General features: G+C 41.3%; 1 protein-coding gene across 2 annotated transcripts in view; it reads left to right on the forward strand.

Moving 5' to 3' along the window:
* ylpm1 (YLP motif containing 1) overlaps positions 1-22,862 on the forward strand; it is a 67,210-nt gene that overhangs the window by 16,447 nt on the left and 27,901 nt on the right. Inside the window, exons 5-16 of one of the 2 annotated variants that reach the window (XM_033027656.1) lie at positions 428-1,443; positions 2,719-6,312; positions 8,535-8,649; positions 9,293-9,518; positions 10,983-11,072; positions 12,095-12,269; positions 16,338-16,489; positions 17,915-18,060; positions 19,216-19,278; positions 19,983-20,102; positions 21,599-21,775; positions 22,120-22,203. In XM_033027656.1, the coding sequence (XP_032883547.1) occupies positions 428-1,443; positions 2,719-6,312; positions 8,535-8,649; positions 9,293-9,518; positions 10,983-11,072; positions 12,095-12,269; positions 16,338-16,489; positions 17,915-18,060; positions 19,216-19,278; positions 19,983-20,102; positions 21,599-21,775; positions 22,120-22,203 (5,958 nt within the window). The remainder of the gene's footprint in view (positions 1-427; positions 1,444-2,718; positions 6,313-8,534; positions 8,650-9,292; positions 9,519-10,982; positions 11,073-12,094; positions 12,270-16,337; positions 16,490-17,914; positions 18,061-19,215; positions 19,279-19,982; positions 20,103-21,598; positions 21,776-22,119; positions 22,204-22,862) is intronic. The other variant, XM_033027657.1, reaches the window with a different exon arrangement.

Genomic DNA, 22,862 nt, shown 5'->3' on the forward strand with positions numbered 1-22,862 from the left:
GGTTTAATCCTGAACATTACTAATTGATATTAATGGCTCACTTAGTAGTCATACAGCACTGAATTGGCCCTTTTTGCCCAGCTTGTCCATGCTGACCAAAGTGCTTAACAGAGAAAGTCCCATTTGCCTGCATTAGCCTATCTTTCACACATGCAAATTGACTTTTAAATGTTGTTATATTACTCACCTACACCAATTCCTCTGGCAGCTTGTTCCAGATACTTTTGCCATACAAATTGTTGCCGTACAAATGTCTTTACTTTTGCATGTTATCTTGGTTTTGGATTTCTTGCATTCGCCAACGGTTATAATCTAGACTACCTTTCAAATGGCAACATGGTTTTTAAGTGAAGACGCGAAATCAGCATTGTTAAGTGAACATGAAAGTAATGCAAGGATATGCTATAATGGGTTTCTTTTTCTTTAGTCATTGCCTCTGGAAATGCAGCTGAGACACTTAGAGATGCAGCAACAGCAGTTCATCCCTCTGTATCAAGAATGGCAGCGACAGTTCCAGATTTGGAAGGCCCAGCTGCAAGTCTATCCTAACAAGGATCAACTCCAACAGTATGAAACTCAGTGGAACCAGTGGCAAGAGCAAATGGTATCAACGAACCAGCACTTCCAAGAAAGAATGGATGCTCTAAGAAATGTTCAACAGCAGTACATGAGCACTCAACCCCCAAATTACCTGGAAAATACATCAAGAGGATTGATGTCTCAAACTCTGCCGATGCCTCCAGTGCCACCCATGGGGATGCCACCTACACCACCATTAACTGGTTCTTCTACTCAAGGAACAACAAGTTCACCCGCAATCTCAGTTTCTTCAGATGAGAAAAGTCCACCAATTTCCCAAACCCCTACAACGGTGTCTCAGGCTCCTCCTTCCATGTCTCAGGCTCCTCCTTCCATGTCTCAGGCTCCTCCTCCTCTCATGTCTCAGGCCCCTCCACTGGTATCTCAAGCCCCACCACCAGCAACTCGGATGCCTCTGCCAATGTCTCTAATGCCTCCACTGATGTCAGGCCCACCACCGCCGTTGACTCTGCCGCCTTCCTTAATGGCTCTGCTGCCCCCGCCAATGAGCATGCCACCTCCCCCTCTGGCTCCTCCACCAATGACTATGGCACCACCGCCGATTTCTCAAGCCCCCCCTCTGCTGACCACTCCACCACCATCGCAGGCTCCTCCACTGATGACTCGGCCCCCTCCACCTATGACTCTGACCACTTCTTCAATGTCGCAAGCGTCTACACCATTATCTCAAAGTTCACCTGCTGTTGCAGAACAGAAGAGACCCTTGATTCCAACACCACATGACGAAGTCAAAGTGTCATCTTCAGTTTCAACACCACGCTATAGTCGATTTGGGCAATACGGGATAAAGCCACCAGAACAGTCCCAAAGTGGGCTGCAATTTGAAGACCTTGGAGCTCCAAGGTAATTAAAAACAATAACGATATGTTAAAACATGCTGTTGTGTTATGTATGGAGGCGTGCCGTCCAATTTGTACCTTCTTTCTTCCCTTTTGTTCTGTATTCATCCACACTTTATTAGCTGTTGATCTGAAAATACTACTTAGCTCAATAATTGATTGTTTCTGGGTTTTTTTGACAAAATGGGGGGAAATATCCAATTATAGAGCAACTCTTGTGTTCTATCAGGTTTGAAAGCAATTTAAGCATTTAGGTTGCTCCTGAATTTCAACTACATTTATTTTTTTTATTTTCATAAGGCAACATTTCATAGTGCCTGTAATATTGTGACTGAATACTTTCGTGATGTAATTTGCGAGGCAATCAAAGATGTATACTTTAGCTTTCATTCAGGGACGTGCAGTTGTAGAGTGGCCAGGCAGTATCTCTGGAGAAGTCAATGATTCATCCCTTCTCTCCAGAGATGCTGCCCGTCCCGCTGAGTTGCTCCCGCATTTTGTGTCTACCTTCGATTTAAACCAGCATCTGCAGGTCTTTCCTACAGATTATTTCTTAAAACTGGTTTGGAGTGAACTAGTTTGGTATCCAAAGATTAATTTCATAATTGGCTTTTGTTTTTTGTAATCACCAATTGCTGGTGTTTGGAGAGTAACCTGTATAAAACGCTTTTTAACTCGGGAACATTTTTTATTTAGCAAATTTGAGAAATTGGAATATATTTTAATATATTACATATTTTATTGGTTATGGGAAGCAAAAAGCACTCTGGTAGACATTTGCAGAAGTTTTGTTTTGTGATGATATTCAACATGCAGGCATTTCTAGGTTATGAATGCCCAACCAATGGATGTTCCATACATACGAACGAACTTTCATGAATATTATTAAATTCAAACAAGAACGTCTTGGGAGAAAAGACGGTTTACCTCTAACTACCATGCAGTAATCAGATACCATTGACTGTTCAGAAATGTGCAACACTAGAGGGTGCGAGTGGAAACGTTTAATGCATGGATTTTTACATGGAGTAGTGGGGGCCTGGAACACATTGCCAGGGGTGGTTCTGGAGGCAGCTATGATAGTGGCGTTTAAGAGGCTTTTAGATAGGCACATGGAAGTGTAGGGAATAGAGGGATATGGATTATGTACAGGCAGATAAGATCGCTTTTTTTCCCACCAAAGGAGAAACTAGTTTCATAGATTGTGTCATGTTGTTATTAAATACAAAACATCTTAAAGATCTTTAGGTCTTATGATCAAATATTTCCTTTTCTTCTGTAGGTTTGATGGACCCCGTGGAAGAGGAAAACGCAAATTTGAAGAGCCAGGAGCAAGAGAAGGTTCTCGGTCACGTTTTGATTCAAGAGGTCCTGCATTTCAAGGTTATCGCTATGAGGGACTCCAAGCAAAATTTGAAGGGCAGGGTGTAGGCCTGCAGGTTGAGAGTGAGGTTGCTACACAATGCACCAAGAATGAGGCTGCAGATCATCATGTTAAGGGTGAAATTAGAGTTGACAGTATTAAAGATTCGTCTGGTGGGGCACAGGATAAAAAACAAACTCCAGGTCATCAACCTGCGGCCAAGCCATCGAGGCAGGCTCCAGATAATGAACTAAAAACTCAGGATCCAAGTAGCTTCCTTGAAAAACAAGGGTTGCTTAACTGTCCTGGGGAGCAAGTGTCTGGAAGTCAACTTGAGAATGCTGAGAAGCAAGTTCTTGAAAAGCAGGATAGTTTCCGTCAGATTAAGGGAAATTCCTTTGAAACACAGAGTCCTATTAATTGTCTGGAAAAACAGAGTGCTGGTAAACAACTTGAGAAGCAGGGTGATAGTTTTGAGGGCCAAGGTCCCAATCGTTGTTTTGACATGCAGGGTGTAAGTAATCGCATTGAAAGCCATGGTCCTGGTCTTCACTTTGAGACCCAAGGTCCTGGCAAAGTCATTGAAGGCCAAAAGCCTAGCAATCAATTTGAAGGGCAGGTTCCTGGCAACAACATTAAGAGTGAGGGTCCCAGCAGTCGTCTGGAAGGTCCAGGTCCTGGCAGTTGTCCTGAAGGTCTAGCTCCCAGCATTGGCTCTGAGGGATATGGACCCAGCCATCACTTTAAAGGGCAAGGGCAAAGGGGTCACGTTAAGGGCCATGGACCTGGCAATCGTTTTGATGCCCAGTGGCCTGATGGTCACTATGAGGGACAGGGCCGGGGTGGCCGCTTTGAACGCCAAGGTCCGGGTACCTGCTTTAGCAACTTTGAGGGTCCAAGAGGCCATTTTGAAGGCCAGGGGATGGACAGTGGCTTTCAGGGTCCCGGTGGTCGGTTTGACAACCAGGGGAGAGGCCATTTTGAGGGCCCTGGTGGCGGCTTTGTGGGTCCAAGTGGTCCCTTTAAGGATCCCGACGGACACTTCGAGGGTCAGGGCGGGATCTTCGAGAGTTCTGGCAGATTGTATGACGGCCCCGGAGGGAGATTTGAGAGTCGGGGTGGACGATTTGAGGGACACGGCAGCCACTATGAGGGTCGAGGTGGGCGGTTTGAGGGTGCAGATGCTAATTTTGATGCACCAGGAGGCCATTTTGATGTCCCGGGAGTGCGATTTGATAGCCTGGGTTCTGGTGGGTTTGAGAGTCCAGGTGGCCAATTTGAAGGCCAGGGTCAGGGAGGTCACTCTGAGGGCCTAGGGCGTGGCGGTCACTTCGAGGGCCAGGGCAGGGGCGGTCGTTTTGAAGGGCATGGGAGGGGCAGCCGCTTTGTAGGCCAAGTTAGGGGTGGTCGCTTCGAGGGCCCGGGGAGAGGCAGCCACTTTGAGGGCCAGGGAAGGGGTGGGCGCTTGGACGGCCAGGGACATGGCAGTTGCATTGATGGCCTTGGGCGCGGTGGCCGCCACAAGAATCATGGACGTGGCAGTCTTTTGGAGGGCCCGGGTTCAGGCAATAGATTTGAAGATCAGGGTCCTGGTGGTCGCTTTGGGGGCCAAGGTCCTGGGAAATACTTTGAGGAACCGAATCCTGATAACTGCTTTGAGAATCAAGTTTACTTGGAAGGACAAGATTCAGACAATCGTTTTGAGAATCAGGGTTCAGGAGTTAATCGCTTTGATGTGCCAAAGGCCGGTCGATTTGATGGTCCAAGAGGTGGATACTTTGAAGGACCAGGAGGCAATTGCCTTGAGGGACAGGGTAAAGGCACCCGCTTTGAAGGGCAGGCTAAAGGCAATCGCTTTGAGAAGCATGGCCCAGGGCACCGTTTTGAGGGGTCAGGGCCACACTTTGAAGGACCAGGTGCAGCACAGCGATTTGATAGGCAGGTTCTAGGACAGCAATTTGAGGGACCTGGACAACGGATTGAGGGTTCTGCTGGACGACTTCAAGTGCCTGGATCACGGTTTGATGGACCACAGGGTCCAAGATCAAGTGATCCTCAAGGGCCATCTCCCAGTGGATCTTCCATACCTATCTCAAGATCAAAAGGACCTCAAGTTTCAGCTGGGCAAATCGGAAAAGATTTGAAAGGACTCCAATCTTCTCAGCCATCTTCAAAGCAAGATTCAGGACAGGTAAAACCTATTGGAGATGTGAAGCTGGAAAATACAGTAGAAGATAAAAATGTAACACAAAGTATTGGTACTGTACCACAGCCTTTATCTACCACAGTGCCGGTAGATGAAAATAATCCAGCCCACGGAATATTTGCTGCCACAGATCCCAAAGGTTCTGACTCTTTAGCTGGTAAAGATTTGTTGAAAACAAATGCTAATTTATCTAAATCACATGAAATTCAGAAGAAAATGGACGGTTCTGACGTTCCTTCAGTCACTGTAGGTCACGTCCAAAAAGATCCAGTGACAATGTTGCCTTCAAATTCAGCATCTACCACAAAGATCATATTTGAAAAACATGGACTAAAAACTGTAGAAACTGGAAAGAGATTTGAATCCACATCATTGTGTCAGATTAATGACCGAGAGAAAGGTCCAGAACACAGGCCACAGATTGGCACGGAGTACATGTCTATGCGCAAGGGGGACATTCCCATTGATGGTCCAGAGATGAGACCATATCAAAAGACAGAAATGCAAGCATCTTGGCATCAAGAAGGAGGGAGACAAATGGATGATCGTTTCTCTGGACCTAGAGGAGGTCCAGGGTATGAAAGAGAAAGAGCCGCATCCTGGGAAAGGAATAATTGGAGAGACACAGGCCCAGACATCTGGGATGAGCGAGATCCATTTAGGAGAGATGAACGGCCGCTTCTTCGCACCCCCATGAATCAGGAAATATCAAATCAAAGGGAAAACCGAGCACCTCCTGCAAATGAAACTTTTGACAGAGGATTTGACCAAGACTTTGACAAGAGTGGAAAATCACAAGAATATGGGTTTAACAGAGACAATGAGCGCAACAGGGAGTACTTCCACAGACCAGACGAATGGGAACATCATGGTCGTGGACGAGAATTCTCTCCTTTGCATCCACGACCAGACAGGTGGAGAGAAGAGCAGTGGAGGATTGAACCTGAAAGAGGCTATCAGCAAGAGCAACAACGGGAGTTGTGGGGGCGGGACTATCCAGAAAGGCAAGAGTGGAGGAGAGACGAACGAATTTATCCTCCGGACAGGCTTGCCTGGCAGAGAGAACGAATTGATGAAAGAAGGTATCCTGAAGCAGACAACAGGAGATTACCCTTTGACAATTTGCGTGAAATTCCATCCCAGACCGGTCCTGCTCATGTGTCCGCTTTACCTGAAGAAGCACCGCTGCCTTTCTCAGACAAACCTATGGTGGACCAACCACCCGGTGGGCAAAATATTGTAGCTTTGTCTGAGCGAGAACATGAAATCATTTTGAAGGCAGCACAGGAATTGAAGTTATTACGGTAAGTGACTTTATACTGCAGATATGTTCTTAAAGTCTGCTTATGTAAATATGTGGTCAAGTCAAATTTAATGTTTTGAATAAGTACCCTGAACAAGTATAATGACAAACTTTCTTACAGCAGCATCTCATGCACATAGAGCAGGACAAACGCAAAAATAAATGATATGGAAATGGTACAAATTATACATAAGTTATATACATAAATTACACAACATTTCTGAAAGAAAGAAGACTACAAAAAATAAGACATAAGCAAGAAAACATAGTACAAATACATAATTAATGAAACAACATGCCCATGGTAGTGCAAGAGGTGAATTGTAGAAGGGAACTGCAGATGCTGGTTTACACCGAAGATATACACAAAATGCTGGAGTAACTCAGCGGGACAGGCAACATCTCTGGATGGAAAGAATGGGTGGCATTTTAGGCTGAGATCCTTCTTTTGAATTTTGTGTCTATCTTCGGTATAAATTACCATCAGTGGTTCCTTCCTACACACTCTTCAGCCTCTTGTGTTCCTTTCCGTTGGAATTGCCGTGTCAGGTCTTGATGCAATCAATCAGGATACTATCTGCAGTACATGTGTAAAAGTTTATTAGAGTATTTAAAGATATATTTAGATAATAGAAGTCATTGAGAAAAGACCTTCACATTTGCATTCAACCATCAAAATAATCCACTAGGTTGGCTTGTCTCTATCCTAGTATAGTTTAATACTTAGTGCTGTATATAGTTTAGTTATGGGCATCATTTCCAATGTCACAGTATTGCCATCCCTTTTAAGCGCACGCCATTTTGCTTTTTAAACATAAAGTACTATTTTTGGCAATTGGTCCACTCCTTTAACTATTATTATTTTTGGCTTATTTTTGTACTGCTTTTGAACATTCCACTCACCATTCACCAATTTAAAGTCCTATTCATGTTAAAGTCCAACTCATTCAGTCTCAGTTCAAGTACAATAGCGGTATTGCTTCTTTGTACTTCTATGCTGGTGCCATTGTCCATGAAATAAAATGTCCCTTTTCCACATCACTCCATTAGCCATGTATTCACCTCCCTAATGTTATCCCTCTGCCAGTTTTCATCTGGTCCTTTAACTGTACCAGATTATAACTCTTGTAAAACCATTTAATAATTGCATTTAATGCTTTCCAAATAAGACCTGGCCTGCACAGGTTCCTCCCCCTTCCTTCTCCAAAATTTTTTCAGACATTTAAAAAGTCCTATAAAGCTAGCATCAGGCGGAGTGCATATCAAATTGGGACTCTTGATCCTGCTAACAAAGCTTGCCTTCAAAGGATGACATTTGTCTCCATAATTATGAATATTTCCTTATTTCCAACGGGAACAGCCAGTTTTCTGACTGTTCCCATGTCTGACTGGCTCATGCCAGTTTTCTGACCTTGTTGAGGAAGTATGATTTATGAGATACTTTTCCAATGTGTCTTCCTCTTGTCCTCATTCTTCCATTTTCAAGGGAATTGGCTAATTCGGCACTGCTTTGTACGCAGCAAGTCATGTCTCACTAACTTGATTGAGCTTTTTGAGGAGATGATGAAGGTGATCAATGGGGGTAGTGTGATGGATGTTTACTGCATGCTTTTAATAAGGCATTTGATAAAGACCTGCATGGTAGCCTGATTCAGAAGATTAAGATGATGGGATTCACAGTGACTTGGTCGTATGGGTTCAGAACTGGCTTCCTCATAGGAGACAGAGGGTCATGGTAGAAGGGCGTTATTCTTGCTGGAAGTCTATGACCGGTGGAGTTCTGCAGGGATTTGTGCTATTGTTTGTCATCTATATAAATGAAATGGATGTAAATGTAGGGGGGGTTGGTAAGTTTGCAGAGAAAATGAAGATTGGTGGAGTGCAGACTGTGAGGAAGGTAGTCAACGTATACAGTGGGATTTTTCTTGCGAAAATAGTCAAACCCCCCCCCCCCCCCCCAAAATGTTAAATCTGTGCCCCCTTTCTTGTGCTTGAAGCAGAGCAGGTAGTTTAACTAGGACATAAAACTTAAGCATTCTAGGTCACTGGGATCAAGCATTGTGTCTGTGATGCTGTTTGGAGGACTTGCAGCTTTCTGATTATAGACAATAGGTGCAGGAGTAGGCCATTTGGCCCTTCGAGCCAGCACCGCCATTCAATGTGATCATGGCTGTTCTATTATGTCTGTCTCCTTCATGATGGAACTAATGTTTTGCTTTTCAGAGAGTTGCAGGAGATTGAAAGAGTACCTCTACTTCCCAACAAAACAGATTCCACTGGAATTCCTCCAGTAATTCAAGATTATCAAAACTCTAAGACTGGTAAAGACTTCTACAAGGTGAGTAATGAACAATAGTGGATTTGAGTTAGCTGCAGCTATTCCATGAAAAAGTTCTGCACATTTGATGAAAGAGTTGCTTGTCACTTTCTTTTCTTCTTCGCTGTTTACATTAGGTCAAGCAATAAGGCATTTAAATCAAACCACCTGAGAAATATTAATATTCCACAACTTATTCTTATTTGTTTTCTGGTTTCCTTTCATCTTTGACATGATCTTATTTTTTAAACTGACCACTTTGCATTGTAAATTGCAGCATGAATTAAACTTGTGTGACCAGATTTGGTAATGACATGATTTTATTTCTTCAGGAGTTTTTTTGTAGTTATTGGACTTTTTTGACTTGCTTCACAGTTCTTCTCCCAACAATTTTCTGGTACAAGACAGCAAGTGACCACAGCGTTTAGTTTAGCTGTGGAATTTGAGTTCATGACGATTTGATTTATAATTCAATATCAGACTTAAATGAACAATAAATGTTCTATTATTCTGAAACAGTTTATTTGTGTTTTCTTGCATAAGGTAGTATAAATAAAATGCTTCTTAATTGGCATGGTGTTTCTAATACGTTGAGAATTGTGGTGATTATGTTCTGCCCAACTATCTTCTTCGTCTCATCATCTATTTGTAAATGTCATTGCAGGATATGGCGAGCACTGACAACTCATTACTTGGTCCTGGACCATCAGATGCTCCCGTTCAATCAGAGCGTTGGGACACTGACACATTCCATGGATTGTGGGATTCTGCATCTGATCCCAAAAATCCTGATTCTAATTATGGCTTTCATGAATCTTCACCAATCTCAACTACTCCTCTGAACAAGCCACCGCCAATTCAAAAAACCGTTGATTATGGACATGGGCGTGGTAAGCGAGAAATCTGGAACTACTTGCATGTATAAATGTTAAAAGTAGTAAAATATCCCAAGCCGCCTTACTAAAATATAGCAGCCAAGAGGCTATTCAGCATATATGGTGTACAACCTGAAGCATGGGGACAGACTTCTTGCAAGCTCCTTAGTGGAATGGAAAGAGGCAGAGCATGTGGGACCACTGTGATTTGGAGTATGGCCAATCATGGAACAATGAATGTAAGCAATCACAAGTGGCTGGCATAGTAAGATTGCAGGAAATGGATTGAACAGTTGCCATGAAGGCTGAGAAATCAGGACAAGTAATCAGACTACGCAGAAACACAAACCAGTGAGCACAATTGCAATTGGTGAGCAAAATTTGGTGAGATTTTAAAAAGCGCAATAGAATTTTGAATATCCAGATTTATGGAGAGTGAAAGATGGCAGGTGGATTTCAAGTCCACAGGTAACTTTTGAATGCGCAAGAAAGCAGATTCATGTGTCCCTTGATTAGGTCAACCTTTTGTTCCGGGTTTCTTTAGGGCACAGAATGTGTGCATTTCTTTCTCAAAGTTGTATTTGGCTAGGTTGACAGTTTAGACCAGGGGTGGGGAACCTTTTCATGTTGGAAGGCCGCACATTAAGTTAGCTGTAATCTAATAAGGCCGCATCCAAGAAACTTCAATTAGATATCGGATTGTTTCGTTGAATCTTCTTTTACTCTTTGGTATTTTAAATACGTTCATGTTGAGATTAAAATTAAAATAATATAAGACAAACAAAAACATATTAATAAAAATAAAAGGATTTGTTCTACAAAATTTGGATTCATTCAAAAGGCCGCACTTAATGGCCTTAAGGCCGCAGGTTCTCCACCCCTGGTTTAGACACTTGCACGGCTATAAGTTCAGTGTTTTTCTTTTAACAGTTTTTTTCCTTCTATTGGTACTATCTTCCAATAGCACCTTTTTTCAAAAATAAAATTCAATTTATACAAGCTGCTCTGTTGAGATTGTCCAGAGATTTGATTTAATCAAAAATTGCAAAATTCTCTGATTAGAATAACATTTGGGGCATGGGTAAAGTGAAAGTATGCAGTCTCTGCCCTGAATTAGGGATTCAAGAACTAGAGGGCATAGATTGAAAGTGAGATGGGTAAGGTTTAATAGGAACCTAAGTCGCAACTTTTTCACATGGAGGGTGGTACGTGGATAGAATGAGCTGTCAGAGAAGTGGTTAAGGCAGATACAATAATGCCATTTAAAAGTAATTTGTGACAGGTACATAGTTGGGGAAAGGTTTGGAGGGATGTCGAGCAAGCACGGGCAAATGGGACTAACAGAAGGAGTACCTTGGTTGACATGGACGAGTTAGCCGAAGGCCCACATGATTCTGTGACTATGAAAACGTAGCAGTATACACATTGAAAACATTACTTTTAAGTGTATTCTTCTTAAATTCGGTTACTTTTTTTCAGATTCAGGATCAGGAAGAATTGAACAGATCCCTTATGGAGAACGAGTTTCACTCGGTCCTGAGCCAATACGGGAAAGGATATTCGATAAAGGTAGGTTCACATAGTGAAGATGGTTGTGACAGATAGTGAAGATGGTTGTGAAAAATTGCAGCAGGTTCTTGATCAATTGGCCAGGTGGGCTGAGGAATGGTTGATGGAATTTAATACGAGAAATGTGAGGTGTTGCATTTTGGGAAGTCTAACATGGGCAGTGAATGGAAGGGCTCTTGGGGGTATTGTAGAGCAGAGGGATCTAGGAGTGGAGGTGCATGGTTCCTTGAAGGTCAGGTCACAGGTAAATAAGGTGGTAAAAAGGGCTTTTGGCCTTCATCAGTCAGAGTATTGAGTATAGAAGTTGGGAGGTCATGTTGCAGTTGTACAAGATGTTGGTGAGAACACATTTAGAGTATTGTGTTCAGTTCTGGGCACCATTTTATAGGAAAGATATTGGCAAGTTGGAAAGGGTACAGAGAAGACTTACGGGGATGTTGCCAGGACTAAAGGGTCTGAGCTATAGGAAGAGGTTGAGTTGGCTAGGACTCTATTCCCTGGAGCACAGGAGTATGAGGGGTGATCTTATAGAGGTGTATAACATCATCAGGTAGATGCACAGAGTCTCTTGCCCAGAGTATGAATCGAGGACAAGAGGGCATAGGTTTAAGGTGAAGGGGAAAAAATTTAATAGGAATCTGAGGGGTAACATTTTCACATAAATCGTGGTGGGTGTATGGAACGAGCTGCCAGAGGCGGTAGTTGAGGCTGGGACTATCCCAACATTTAAGGAACAGTTAGGTACATGGAAAGAACAGGTTTGGATGGATATGGACCAGACGCAGGCAGGTGGGCCTAATGTAGCTGGGGCATGTTGGCTGGTGTGGGCAAGTTGGGCCGAAGGGCCTGTTTTCATCTTATATCATTCTATGACAACCATGAAAAGTACCAAAACATTTTATGGCATAGGGAATAATAGGTTAATTATTATTTTGCCATTCAATTTTGCTAGCACATTACTACATGCAGCTAATTGCTCCAAATAGCAGACTTTTATATTTAACTGTTTCTCTTTCATTTAGATTTAATAGGTCCCCGAGATCGTTACGGAGACAGAGATCCATTTTTAGAACGAAGGGGAGATCCTTTTTTGGATCGCAGAGATTTTGATAGAGAGCATGATCTCTACAGGGATAGATCGATCGGTGATTATGAAAGGGAAGGATTTGATCGTGAAAGATTTGGACGTGAAGAAAGGTAAGCATAATATTTATTTTGATATATCAAAACAAATTCAAGATGAATGATGCTGGGTAGAAATTTTTGCTTCACATCAAATAAATATTTGTTAACCCAAGTATGTGGCAACGTTCATCAATTTTTCGTGTTTGAAACACAAAGTGATGACTTCCAGTAGATGCAGAAATTATGCCTTCTTTGGTACGATGTTGTAGATTCAGAGATGGTATTTCCCTTTGCTGGAGTGTCTAGTATCAAGTGTCCAAGGAGACAAGAAGATATTTCTTCATTGACATGGGTGTATATCTTTGGAATAGTCTACCCAAGAGAGCTGTGGAGCTTCAATGACTGAGCATATTTGCACATTCAAGAAATCAAATCAAGGAATGGAATTAGTACATGAAAGTGACAAAATATTCCACTTGATCTCATTGACTGGCAGAGCAGACAGGGCTAATTCCTGCTTCTATTTCTTAATTACTATGGCAAAGGTGGAGGTTTTTTTACACCGTGAGTGGTGAGTGCCTGGAACGCGCTATTAGTGGTAATGATGGAGGCAGATGCGGTAGTGGTATTTAAGAGACTTTTAGACGGGCACATGGATATGCAGTGAAGTGCGGGATATGGATCACATGCAGGCAGAAGACATTAGTTTACCTTAACATCATGTTCGACAATGGACATCGTTGGCTGTAGGGCCTGTTCCTGTGCTGTACTATTCTAGTGTTCTAAGACCCTCATTCTGGTGAAGCACAGTATCATTAATCCAAGTTCATCTTGACCAACTGCAGATAATTTTATTTTTTATTTTTTATTATCATCATTGAAAACGTTAGCGATGCAGTGGTGCTGGTTTCCGACAGGAACAGTGACGGACGCACCACACATCTGTCCTCCTGTTCCTGCGGACTTCCGCCGCTGGAAGTATAGGATTCCGGTGTGTGTGCTTTATCATATAACCATATAACAATTACAGCACGGAAACAGGCCATCTCGGCCCTTCTAGTCCGTGCCAAACACGTATTCTCCCCTAGTCCCATCTACCTGCACTCAGACCATAACCCTCCATTCCTTTCCCGTCCATATAACTATCCAATTTATTTTTAAATTATAAAATCGAATCTGCCTCCACCACCTTCACTGGAAGCTCATTCCACACAGCTACCACTCTCTGAGTAAAGAAGTTCCCCCTCATGTTACCCCTAAACTTCTGTCCCTTAATTCTCAAGTCATGTCATCTTGTTTGAATCTTCCCTACTCTCAGTGGGAAAAGCTTATCCACGTCAGCTCTGTCTATCCCTCTCATCATTTTAAAGACCTCTATCAAGTCCCCCCTTAACCTTCTGCGCTCCAAAGAATAAAGACCTAACTTGTTCAACCTTTCTCTGTAACTTAGTTGCTGAAACCCAGGCAACATTCTAGTAAATCTCCTCTGTACTCTCTCTATTTTGTTGACATCCTTCCTATAATTAGGCGACCAAAATTGTACCCCATACTCCAGAATTGGCCTCACCAATGCCTTGTACAATTTTAACATTACATCCCAACTTCTATACTCAATGCTCTGATTTATAAAGGCCAGCACACCAAAAGCTTTCTTTACCACCCTATCTACATGAGATTCCACCTTCAGGGAACTGTGCACAGTTATCCCCAGATCCCTCTGTTCACCTGCATTCTTCAATTCCCTACCATTTACCATGTACGTCCTATTTTGATTTGTCCTGCCAAGATGTAGCACCTCACACTTATCAGCATTAAACTCCATCTGCCATCTTTCAGCCCACTCTTCCAACTGGCATAAATCTCTCTGTAGACTTTGAAAATCTACTTCATTATCCACAACACCACCTATCTTAGTATCATCTGCATACTTACTAATCCAATTTGCCACACCATCATCCAGATCATTGATGTACATGACAAACAACAGTGGACCCAACACAGATCCCTGTGGCACCCCACTAGTCACTGGCCTCCAACCTGACAAACAGCCATCCACCATTACTCTCTGGCATCTCCCATTCAGCCACTGTTGAATCCATCTTACTACTCCACCATTAATACCCAACAATTGAACCTTCTTAACCAACCTTCCATGAGGAACCTTGTCAAAGGCGTTACTGAAATCCATATATACAACATCCACTGCTTTACCCTCATCAATTTCCCGAGTAACCTCTTCAAAAAATTCAAGAAGATTAGTCAAACATGACCTTCCAGGCACAAATCCATGTTGACTGTTCCTAATCAGACCCTGTTTGCGCAGTACGCCAATCCTCCGGCACTATTCCCGTTTCTAATGACATTTGAAATATTTCTGTCATAGCCCCTGCTATTTCTACACTAACTTCTCTCAATGTCCTAGGGAATATCCTGTCCGGACCTGGAGACTTATCCACTTTTATATTTCTCAAAAGTGTCAGTACTTCCTCTTCTTTGAATCTCATAGTTTCCATAGCTACTCTACTTGTTTCCCTTACCTCACATAATTCAATATCCTTCTCCTTGGTGAATACCGAAGAAAATAAATTGTTCAATATCTCCCCCATCTCTTTTGGCTCTGCAGATAGCTGTCCACTCTGACTCTCTAATGGACCAATTTTATCCCTCGTTATCCTTTTGCTATTAATATAGCTGTAGAAACCCTTTGGATTTACTTTCACCTTACTTGCCAAAGCAACCTCATATCTTCTTTTAGCTTTTCTAATTTATTTCTTAAGATTCTTTTTACATTCTTTATATTCCTCAAGCACCTCATTTACTCCATGCTGCCTATAATCATTATAGATCTCTCTCTTTTTCCGAACCAAGTGTCCAATTTCCCTTGAAAACCATGGCTCTTTCCAATTTTTACTATTTCCTTTCAACCGAACAGGGACATAAAGATTCTGTACTCTTAAAATTTCACCTTTAAATGTCCTCCATTTCTCTTCCACATCTTTCCCATAAAACAAAATGTCCCAATTTACTCCTTTTAAATCCTTTCGCATCTCCTCAAAGTTACCCTTTCTCCAATCAAAAATCTCAACCCTAGGTCCAGTTCTGACCCTCTCCATAATTATATTGAAACTAATGGTATTGTGATCACTGGACCCGAACTGTTCCCCAACGCATACCTCTGCCACCTGACCCGTCTCATTTCCTAACAGGAGGTCCAGCACCACCCCTTCTCTAGTAGGTACCTCTATGTATTGCTGCAAAAAACTATCCTGCACACATTTTACAAACTCCAAACCATCCAGCCCATTTACAGAATGCGTTTCCCAGTCTATGTGTGGAATATTGAAATCTACCACAATCACTACCTTGTGCTTACTACTAATATCTGCGATCTCCTTACATATTTGCTCTTCCAATTCTCGCTCCCCATTTGGCGGTCTATAATACACCCCTATAAGTGTTGCTACCCCTTTCCCATTTCTCAGTTCCACCCAAATAGCCTCCCTAGACGAGCCCTCTAATCTATCCTGCCAAAGCACTGCTGTAATATCTTCCCTGATAAGCAATGCAACACCTCCACCTCTTGCCCCTCCAATTCTATCACACCTGAAGCAACGAAATCCTGGAATATTTAGTTTCCAATCACAGCCCTCCTGCAACCATGTTTCTATGATCGCCACAACATCATACTTCCAGGTGTCAATCCCGGATCTAAGTTCATCCACCTTTCCTTACAATGCTATGTACGACAGTGATCGCAACTTCTTCTGAAGTGTGGATGGCTGTTGGCTCGCTAGAAGCTCATCCGCCCTTTGACAGGTCTTGTTTTTGCTCCTGCTCGGGGTCCACAGCCCCCTCCTCACCTGGCAAACCATGTGGGGGAGACAGTTTAGTCGCCGACTATCTGACCAAGGAGCAGATAGCACGGGATTACATGGTACCCGTGGCGAGGGGAACTCTCCACAACCTAAAATCCATATATAGGTGTATTTAAAATTTTAACCGTTGTGTCAAATTATAGTTTAATTTCTGTAATCAAAACCAGTTGGTGAATCTCTGCTGAGAACATGTCAGATAGGCAATGCCTTTTATTTGATATTTTAAAATATTTTCTCAATTTGTTTTTGCATGCTTCACTTGCAGAATGTCTCACAGTCAACCTGGTAGGTCAGGTGGATATCACAACTATCAGGATAATAAAGACCCTTTCAACCGAGGGGGATTTGACAGGCCACCACAGTTTGATCGCTTATCCGATCGACCACCATTTGATCATGCACCCACTGGTTTTGGAGGTAACTTTATATTGTGGATATCATTATCTGCCAGATTTCTATACATTTATAAATTGCCGTTTGTTTTTTGCAATATTGAAGTGGCAACTCACCTGTTTATCAATCAGATGGTTGCATCTAATCAAAGCTACATCAAATGGGGCATCACATGTTTTTTATACACATTGGTGGTTTAAATTCCACATGCTGCTAAATTAAGCTCAATAGCATGCTTAGACATTCACGTATTGTTGATCGATTCTATTATGTTGGGGCCATCTCTAAATAGGTGTAAAACTCAGAATGAATTCATCCACTTTTTGGAGACATTCATCAGCTTTTATAACTGGGTTATGTTTCTGATTTTTAATCATGCTTAAACATTATCAGCATTGTACTTTTCTCATTGTTTATTCATTTTACCTTCTGGAGCCATGCTTAGCCGCATCAGCCATGACTCTTTAAAATAGATTAACTTTAGTATTGCTAAATTAATTTCCATGAGTGCAACTCTGTTTTGATTTAGCTTTCATTACAGCCTATCTTTCTAATTCCAAGACCCTTTCTATTGGTTTTCTCAGTAATCTCAATTGATCATTTAATATGTGTTTGCAAAGATAGCAGTTGATAATAAATATATATATTTATTATCAAGGTTAGTCGGGAAGTGTTAGGTAAATAGAATGGATTAAAGATAAATCCCCAGGGCCAGATAGGCTGCATCCCAGAGTGCTTAAGGAAGTAGCCCCAGAAATAGTGGATGCATTAGTGATAATTTTTCAAAACTCTTTAGATCCTGGAGTAGTTCCTGAGGATTGGAGGGTAGCTAATGTAACCCCACTTTTTAAAAAGGGAGGGAGAGAGAAAACGGGGAATTACAGACAAGTTAGTCTAACATCGGTAGTGGGGAAAATGCTGGAGTCAGTTATTAAAGATGGGATAGCAGCACATTTGGAAAGTGGTGAAATCATTGGACAAAGTCAGCATGGATTTATGAAAGGTAAATCATGTCTGACGAATCTTACAAAATTCTTAAGGGGTTGGACAGGCTAGATGAAGGAAGATTGTTTCTGATGGTGGGGAAGTCCAGAACAAGGGGTCACAGTTTAAGGATAAGGGGGAAGTCTTTTAGGACCGAGATGAGAAAAACATTTAAGAGGGAGTTAGATGTTGCCCTTGTGGCTAAAGGGATCAGGGGGTATGGAAAGAAGGCAGGTACAGGATACTGAGTTGGATGATCAGCCATGATCATATTGAATGGCGGTGCAGGTTCAAAGGGCCGAATGGCCTACTCCAGCACCTATTTTCTATGTTTCTATATATTTTTTTAGCAAAATTACTTTGTTCACTTTGAATGCGTGCACATTTTTGGATTTTTCTATCTTTACTGGAAATCTGATTGTTCAATTTGAGACTCTTCCAATCTCACAACATCAAATGTTCCAGGTGAAAGAAGGGGATTTTCTGATGAGAGGATACCTGCAGCAGCCCCTCATCCACCACATCCGCCTCCACGTGTTGAAAAGAAGCCAGAAAGTAAAAATGTTGATGATATTCTAAAAGTGCCTGGCAGACAAAGCCGGCCTGATAGGGTTAGTAAGTTAAATTGTTTCATGTCTTTTGTAGTCGTATGTACCCTGTATGGAACTTTATTTAAGTAATTAAAAGACACGTGAACAGGTACATGGATAGGAAAGGTTTATAGGGATATGGGCCAAATGCAGGCAGGTGGAACTAGTGCAGATGGGGCATCTTCGTCGGCATGGGCAAGTTGAGCTAAAGGGCCTGTTTCCGTGCTGTATGAATCTATAATTGTATGTAATGCTTGAGAGAAATTTTAAAACTAGGTAGCAATTGTGAAATAGATTGCAGTGTAACCCTCCCTGCTGATTTAATGAAGTCAGGGTTCAAGCCCTTGCAAATCTCTAAGATTACAGTCTAGACTGACGCAGCTACACTATGGAAGTACTGTCTTCCACATAGCACATTAAACTAAATCTTTGATGGCACCAATGGAAGAGCAGTGGAAGTTTCTGGCTGTCCTGGCATATACTAATTTCTCAAATAAGGTTACAAAACCAGATTATTGCATGACAACTCTGAAGCTGTGAGACCTTTATGCACAAATTGGTTTTAATTCCTACATTCAGGCTACCCTTCTTCCTATTACAACCCCACCAAACCTTTTAGATCTTACACAATATTATAATTAATTGTTCACTGAACCTGGGGTGGTAAACAAAGGTAGAGAATTCCAAAGAATCACAACCATCTGTGAGAATAAATTTCTCCTCATTTCCTTCCTAAATGAGCCACCTCTAACTTTGGGATTGACCCTTAATTCTAGGTTCCTCATCTTGAGAAAACATTTTCCCCTGTATCGACCCTATAGAGCCGTCTGAAGAAATTTGTATATTTGAATCATGCCACCTCTCTAGAAATTAGTGGCCTTGCCTCCTATATCTCTCCTCATAATACAACCTTCCATTCCAGAAGCCAGTCTGATGAGCTTTTGATGCTCTCCCTCTTTGGTAAGTGTCTCCTTTTTTTAGGTAAGGAGACCAGAATTGTACACAGTAGTATTCCAGGTGTAGTTTAATACCCTATAAATCTATTGTTAGATATATCTCTTGCATTCATATTATCTAGCAATAACATTGCAAATGTTTTCTTTACAACATGCTGCATCTGCATTTATGTATAGTGACTGGGAGCATTGGTTCATTTTTTTCTCCGATTTCTTACAGATTGTAGTTATTATGCGAGGACTCCCTGGCAGTGGGAAGACGCATGTTGCAAAACTCATTCGTGTGAGTATAATCATTTGACGTCATTTGGGAATTTGATACGATGATTAGAATTGTATCCACTGTAAAATAATTGAGTTGGAGCTCCCTTCCTATTTGTGAGACTGAATAATTTAAGTGATACAAGACAAGTAGCGTCATGTTGGAGTTCAGAATTTACCTTTGGAGAAGGAAATATTGGGGACAATAGTTACCTTTTGCTTTCTGGCAGATCCTGCTTGCGTATCTCCAATGCAATGTATCATCATTAACTAAATTTAACCTGTTACGCTACAAGCTGCGATGCATGAAGTATGAGATCCCAGCTGAAATTTGCTGGAGAGCAGTCAGTTCCAACACAGAGTCAATGCCTAAGTAATAGTGATATTAATCTGACAGGATATTTGCCTTGAAAATCAAAGCAGTTAGAAGATTTTGCATGTCTGATTCTGCACATAATTGCATTTTAAAGTAATATGTAGGCGTATAATGTGTTTGTTCTGCCGAGGTTTAATGAACTCGTGTTCTAATTCATGTGACTAAATAATTTCAAGTTGTTAAATAAGTTTGTTTTGTTAAGACATGGTTGCATTTTGCTATGTAAAGACGAAAGATTAATTCGTTCTCGAGTATAATCCTATCAGCTAAGAAGTGGAATCCTTTTTGCACAGACTCTGCATTAGCTTGTCATCCATCCGTATTTATGTTTGTTGTGCTGGTACTTTCAGGATAAGGAGGTAGAGTATGGAGGAGCTGCACCACGGGTTCTCAGCTTGGATGATTACTTCATGACTGAGGTAGAAAAAGTGGTGAAGGACCCAGACAGTGGCAAACGAGTTAAAAAGAAGGTATGTGGTAAAATTAAAAACAAATGATCTTGCATTATACAGAGGATTTCATGGTTACATGTAGGAACATGTTATATTCTCTGATCATTCAAGCTTGCCGAGTATATAGCTGTAGGCGTCTGAGACTGATTTAATATATGTGTAGCTATCCTTCATTCTCAGCATTTTACTGGAGAAAGTATCCTGCTGTTATTGGGAGGGATCTCAATAGTTTGTTTCCTTTGCTCTTTAAAAAGGCCATTTGCTTGATAATCTAACATTGTTACCCACTGATGATTTATTGGGAGTCATGTGTCCATCCTTGTTCTAATTCATTGACTGGTGCAACAGTGGGGATAGGTACTGTATAATGTCACTGCATAATGCGTGTCCATTTTGGGTAACAACATGACCATTTGGCTCTAGACCTCATATCAGCCTTGATCCAGCCATGGACCAAATGGCTGAATTTTTAGAGGTGAGGTAAGAGCGACTGTCCTTAGTCATAAATCTGTCAGGCAAGGACCATTTTCAACAGGAGAGCATCCAAGCCAGGGGTTCCCAACCTTTTTCGTCCCGTTTACCCCAGGCAACTTTAATAGCACATAACAATGTTCTTTCACTTATTTATGAACAACTAATGATGAACAGATACCGGCATACCAGAACCAAACACAGTCAGTCAATGAAAAAAAATATGTACAAATCCAGAATCAACAAATTTACCCCCTGGATAGGTGAAATTTACCCCCTGGGGGTAAATTTACCCCAGGTTGGGAACCCTGGGTCTGAGCTCTTTAATTGGCATGCAATTACATAAATATCCTGTGGGTCACAAATGGGGATCTCAACTGGTCCAACCACATAAATGATAAAAGGATATTAAGCCTCTGGTCAGAAAAAAAGGCATGAGTCGGGTACATGCAGCTCACGTGAATTCCTGGAGCAGTATAGGAGATAAGAGTACAGAGAAGGAAATCCGTTGGGCAAAAAGGAGGCATGACGTAGCTTTAGCATTAAAGATTAAGTACAATCTAAAGGCATTTTATGTCATTGTATGTCATGTTGTCACTTGTGGGCGGAGCACCAAAGCAAATTCCTCGTATGTGAATACTTGGCCAATAAACCTATTCATTCATTCATTCATTCATTTTATAAGCATATTTTTATTTCAGAATTAGTTTTTTCCCCCCCCCCCACCTTTTTGACTTATGCTCTCTTCTTGGTCCCGAATATGATTCAGAAGCACCTCTGGCAGTGCTATGTGTACTGTTTTTTCAACTTATGTTTGACTGATCAGTTGCCAGTGCCCTTCCCCACCTCTGGGAATATATACAGTTTGTGTAATTTGAGACAACTTTCAAGCCTTATGTTTGGGCTGTGGGATGGATAGTTCTTCAAGTGCAGTGAGTTATCAAAATCGCAGATATTTGAAAGAAACTGGTTACCTGTTCTTCGTCTAATCAATGGTTTGTCTTTTATTTCCATCACATTCTCTACTACTGTCTGTCCATTAGGTTTTGGAGTATGAATATGAGCCAGAAATGGAGGACACATACAGAAGCAGCATGTTCAAAACATTCCGCAAGACGCTGGATGATGGCTTTTTCCCCTTCATCATTGTGGATGCCATTAATAGCAGAATCAAACATTTTGAGCAGTTATGGAGCGCAGCCAAAACTAAAGGCTTTGAGGTAAGTTAACTTTGTGCATTAAGGTGCTTCACAGAGTTGGTTTGGGAACCCAAAGGAAGGATAATAAATTCCTGGTCAAAGTCACAATTTCTAAGCATCGTCTTAAAGAAGGAGAGATTGGGAGGAAGTTTTAAGAAGGAAGTTACGGACACTGAATGCATATGGACCTAGTAGTAAAATTCATGGTCGTTTAGATTATGGATTATAAAAGAGAAAAAAATTTGAGTGAGCATTTCAGGAACGAATTAAAAATTAAATACAGTTTGGCATTTTTCCATTCTTGTTTTGAAGTCGCTGCAATTGAAATGTGAAATTATTAATAAGATTTCTGTCCCTTGGTCCAGGTTTATATTGCAGAAATGAGTGCAGATAATCAAACCTGTGTCAAGAGGAACATCCATGGTCGCAAATTGAAGGAAATCAATAAGGTGAATAATCTGAATTTTAATTTCTTAAAGTCCCAGAAAATGATTTATTTTTATTTTTATTTATATCTTTTTAATTAGAAGTAAGTACAATAATATAGCACATAAGTATCTAATACATAATGAGATATTACAGTTCATGTACAACTTCTTGTTTCAAATTTAACAGAATAGAACAGAAAATGAGACAAGCCAAGATAGAGAAGAAAATAATATCATAAGCCGTGATGATAGTGTTAGTTCGTGAGATAGTAAAGAAAGCCCAAAGAAAAGGTAGAAGGGGATAGAGTGGAAAAAAGAGAGGAGAAAAAAAAAGAGATAGAGGGAAAGAAAGGAAATCAAAATAAAGAAATTGAAAGAGATATACCTATTTAATATCTTTATCCACCCTTCACCCGATTCTGAAACATTTAATTTCTAAGGTTGTGTTGCACCATATGCTTGTAAAAAGTCGATAAAAGAGGACCAAATCATTAAGAATTGGTCTGTTTTGCCTAAAAGGAGGAGTCTCATTTCTTCAAGATGTAACATTTCAGACATATTTATAATCCACATTTTGAGCGTTGGTGTGGCTGCATTTTTCCAAAATTTAAGTATACGGTTTTTTGCCGTTATTAAGCCATAGTTAAGAAGAGATTTTTGAGACATAGTTAGTTTACATC

Source organism: Amblyraja radiata, chromosome 9 (genome assembly GCF_010909765.2).
Source record: "Amblyraja radiata isolate CabotCenter1 chromosome 9, sAmbRad1.1.pri, whole genome shotgun sequence".
Classification (NCBI taxonomy): domain Eukaryota; kingdom Metazoa; phylum Chordata; class Chondrichthyes; order Rajiformes; family Rajidae; genus Amblyraja; species Amblyraja radiata.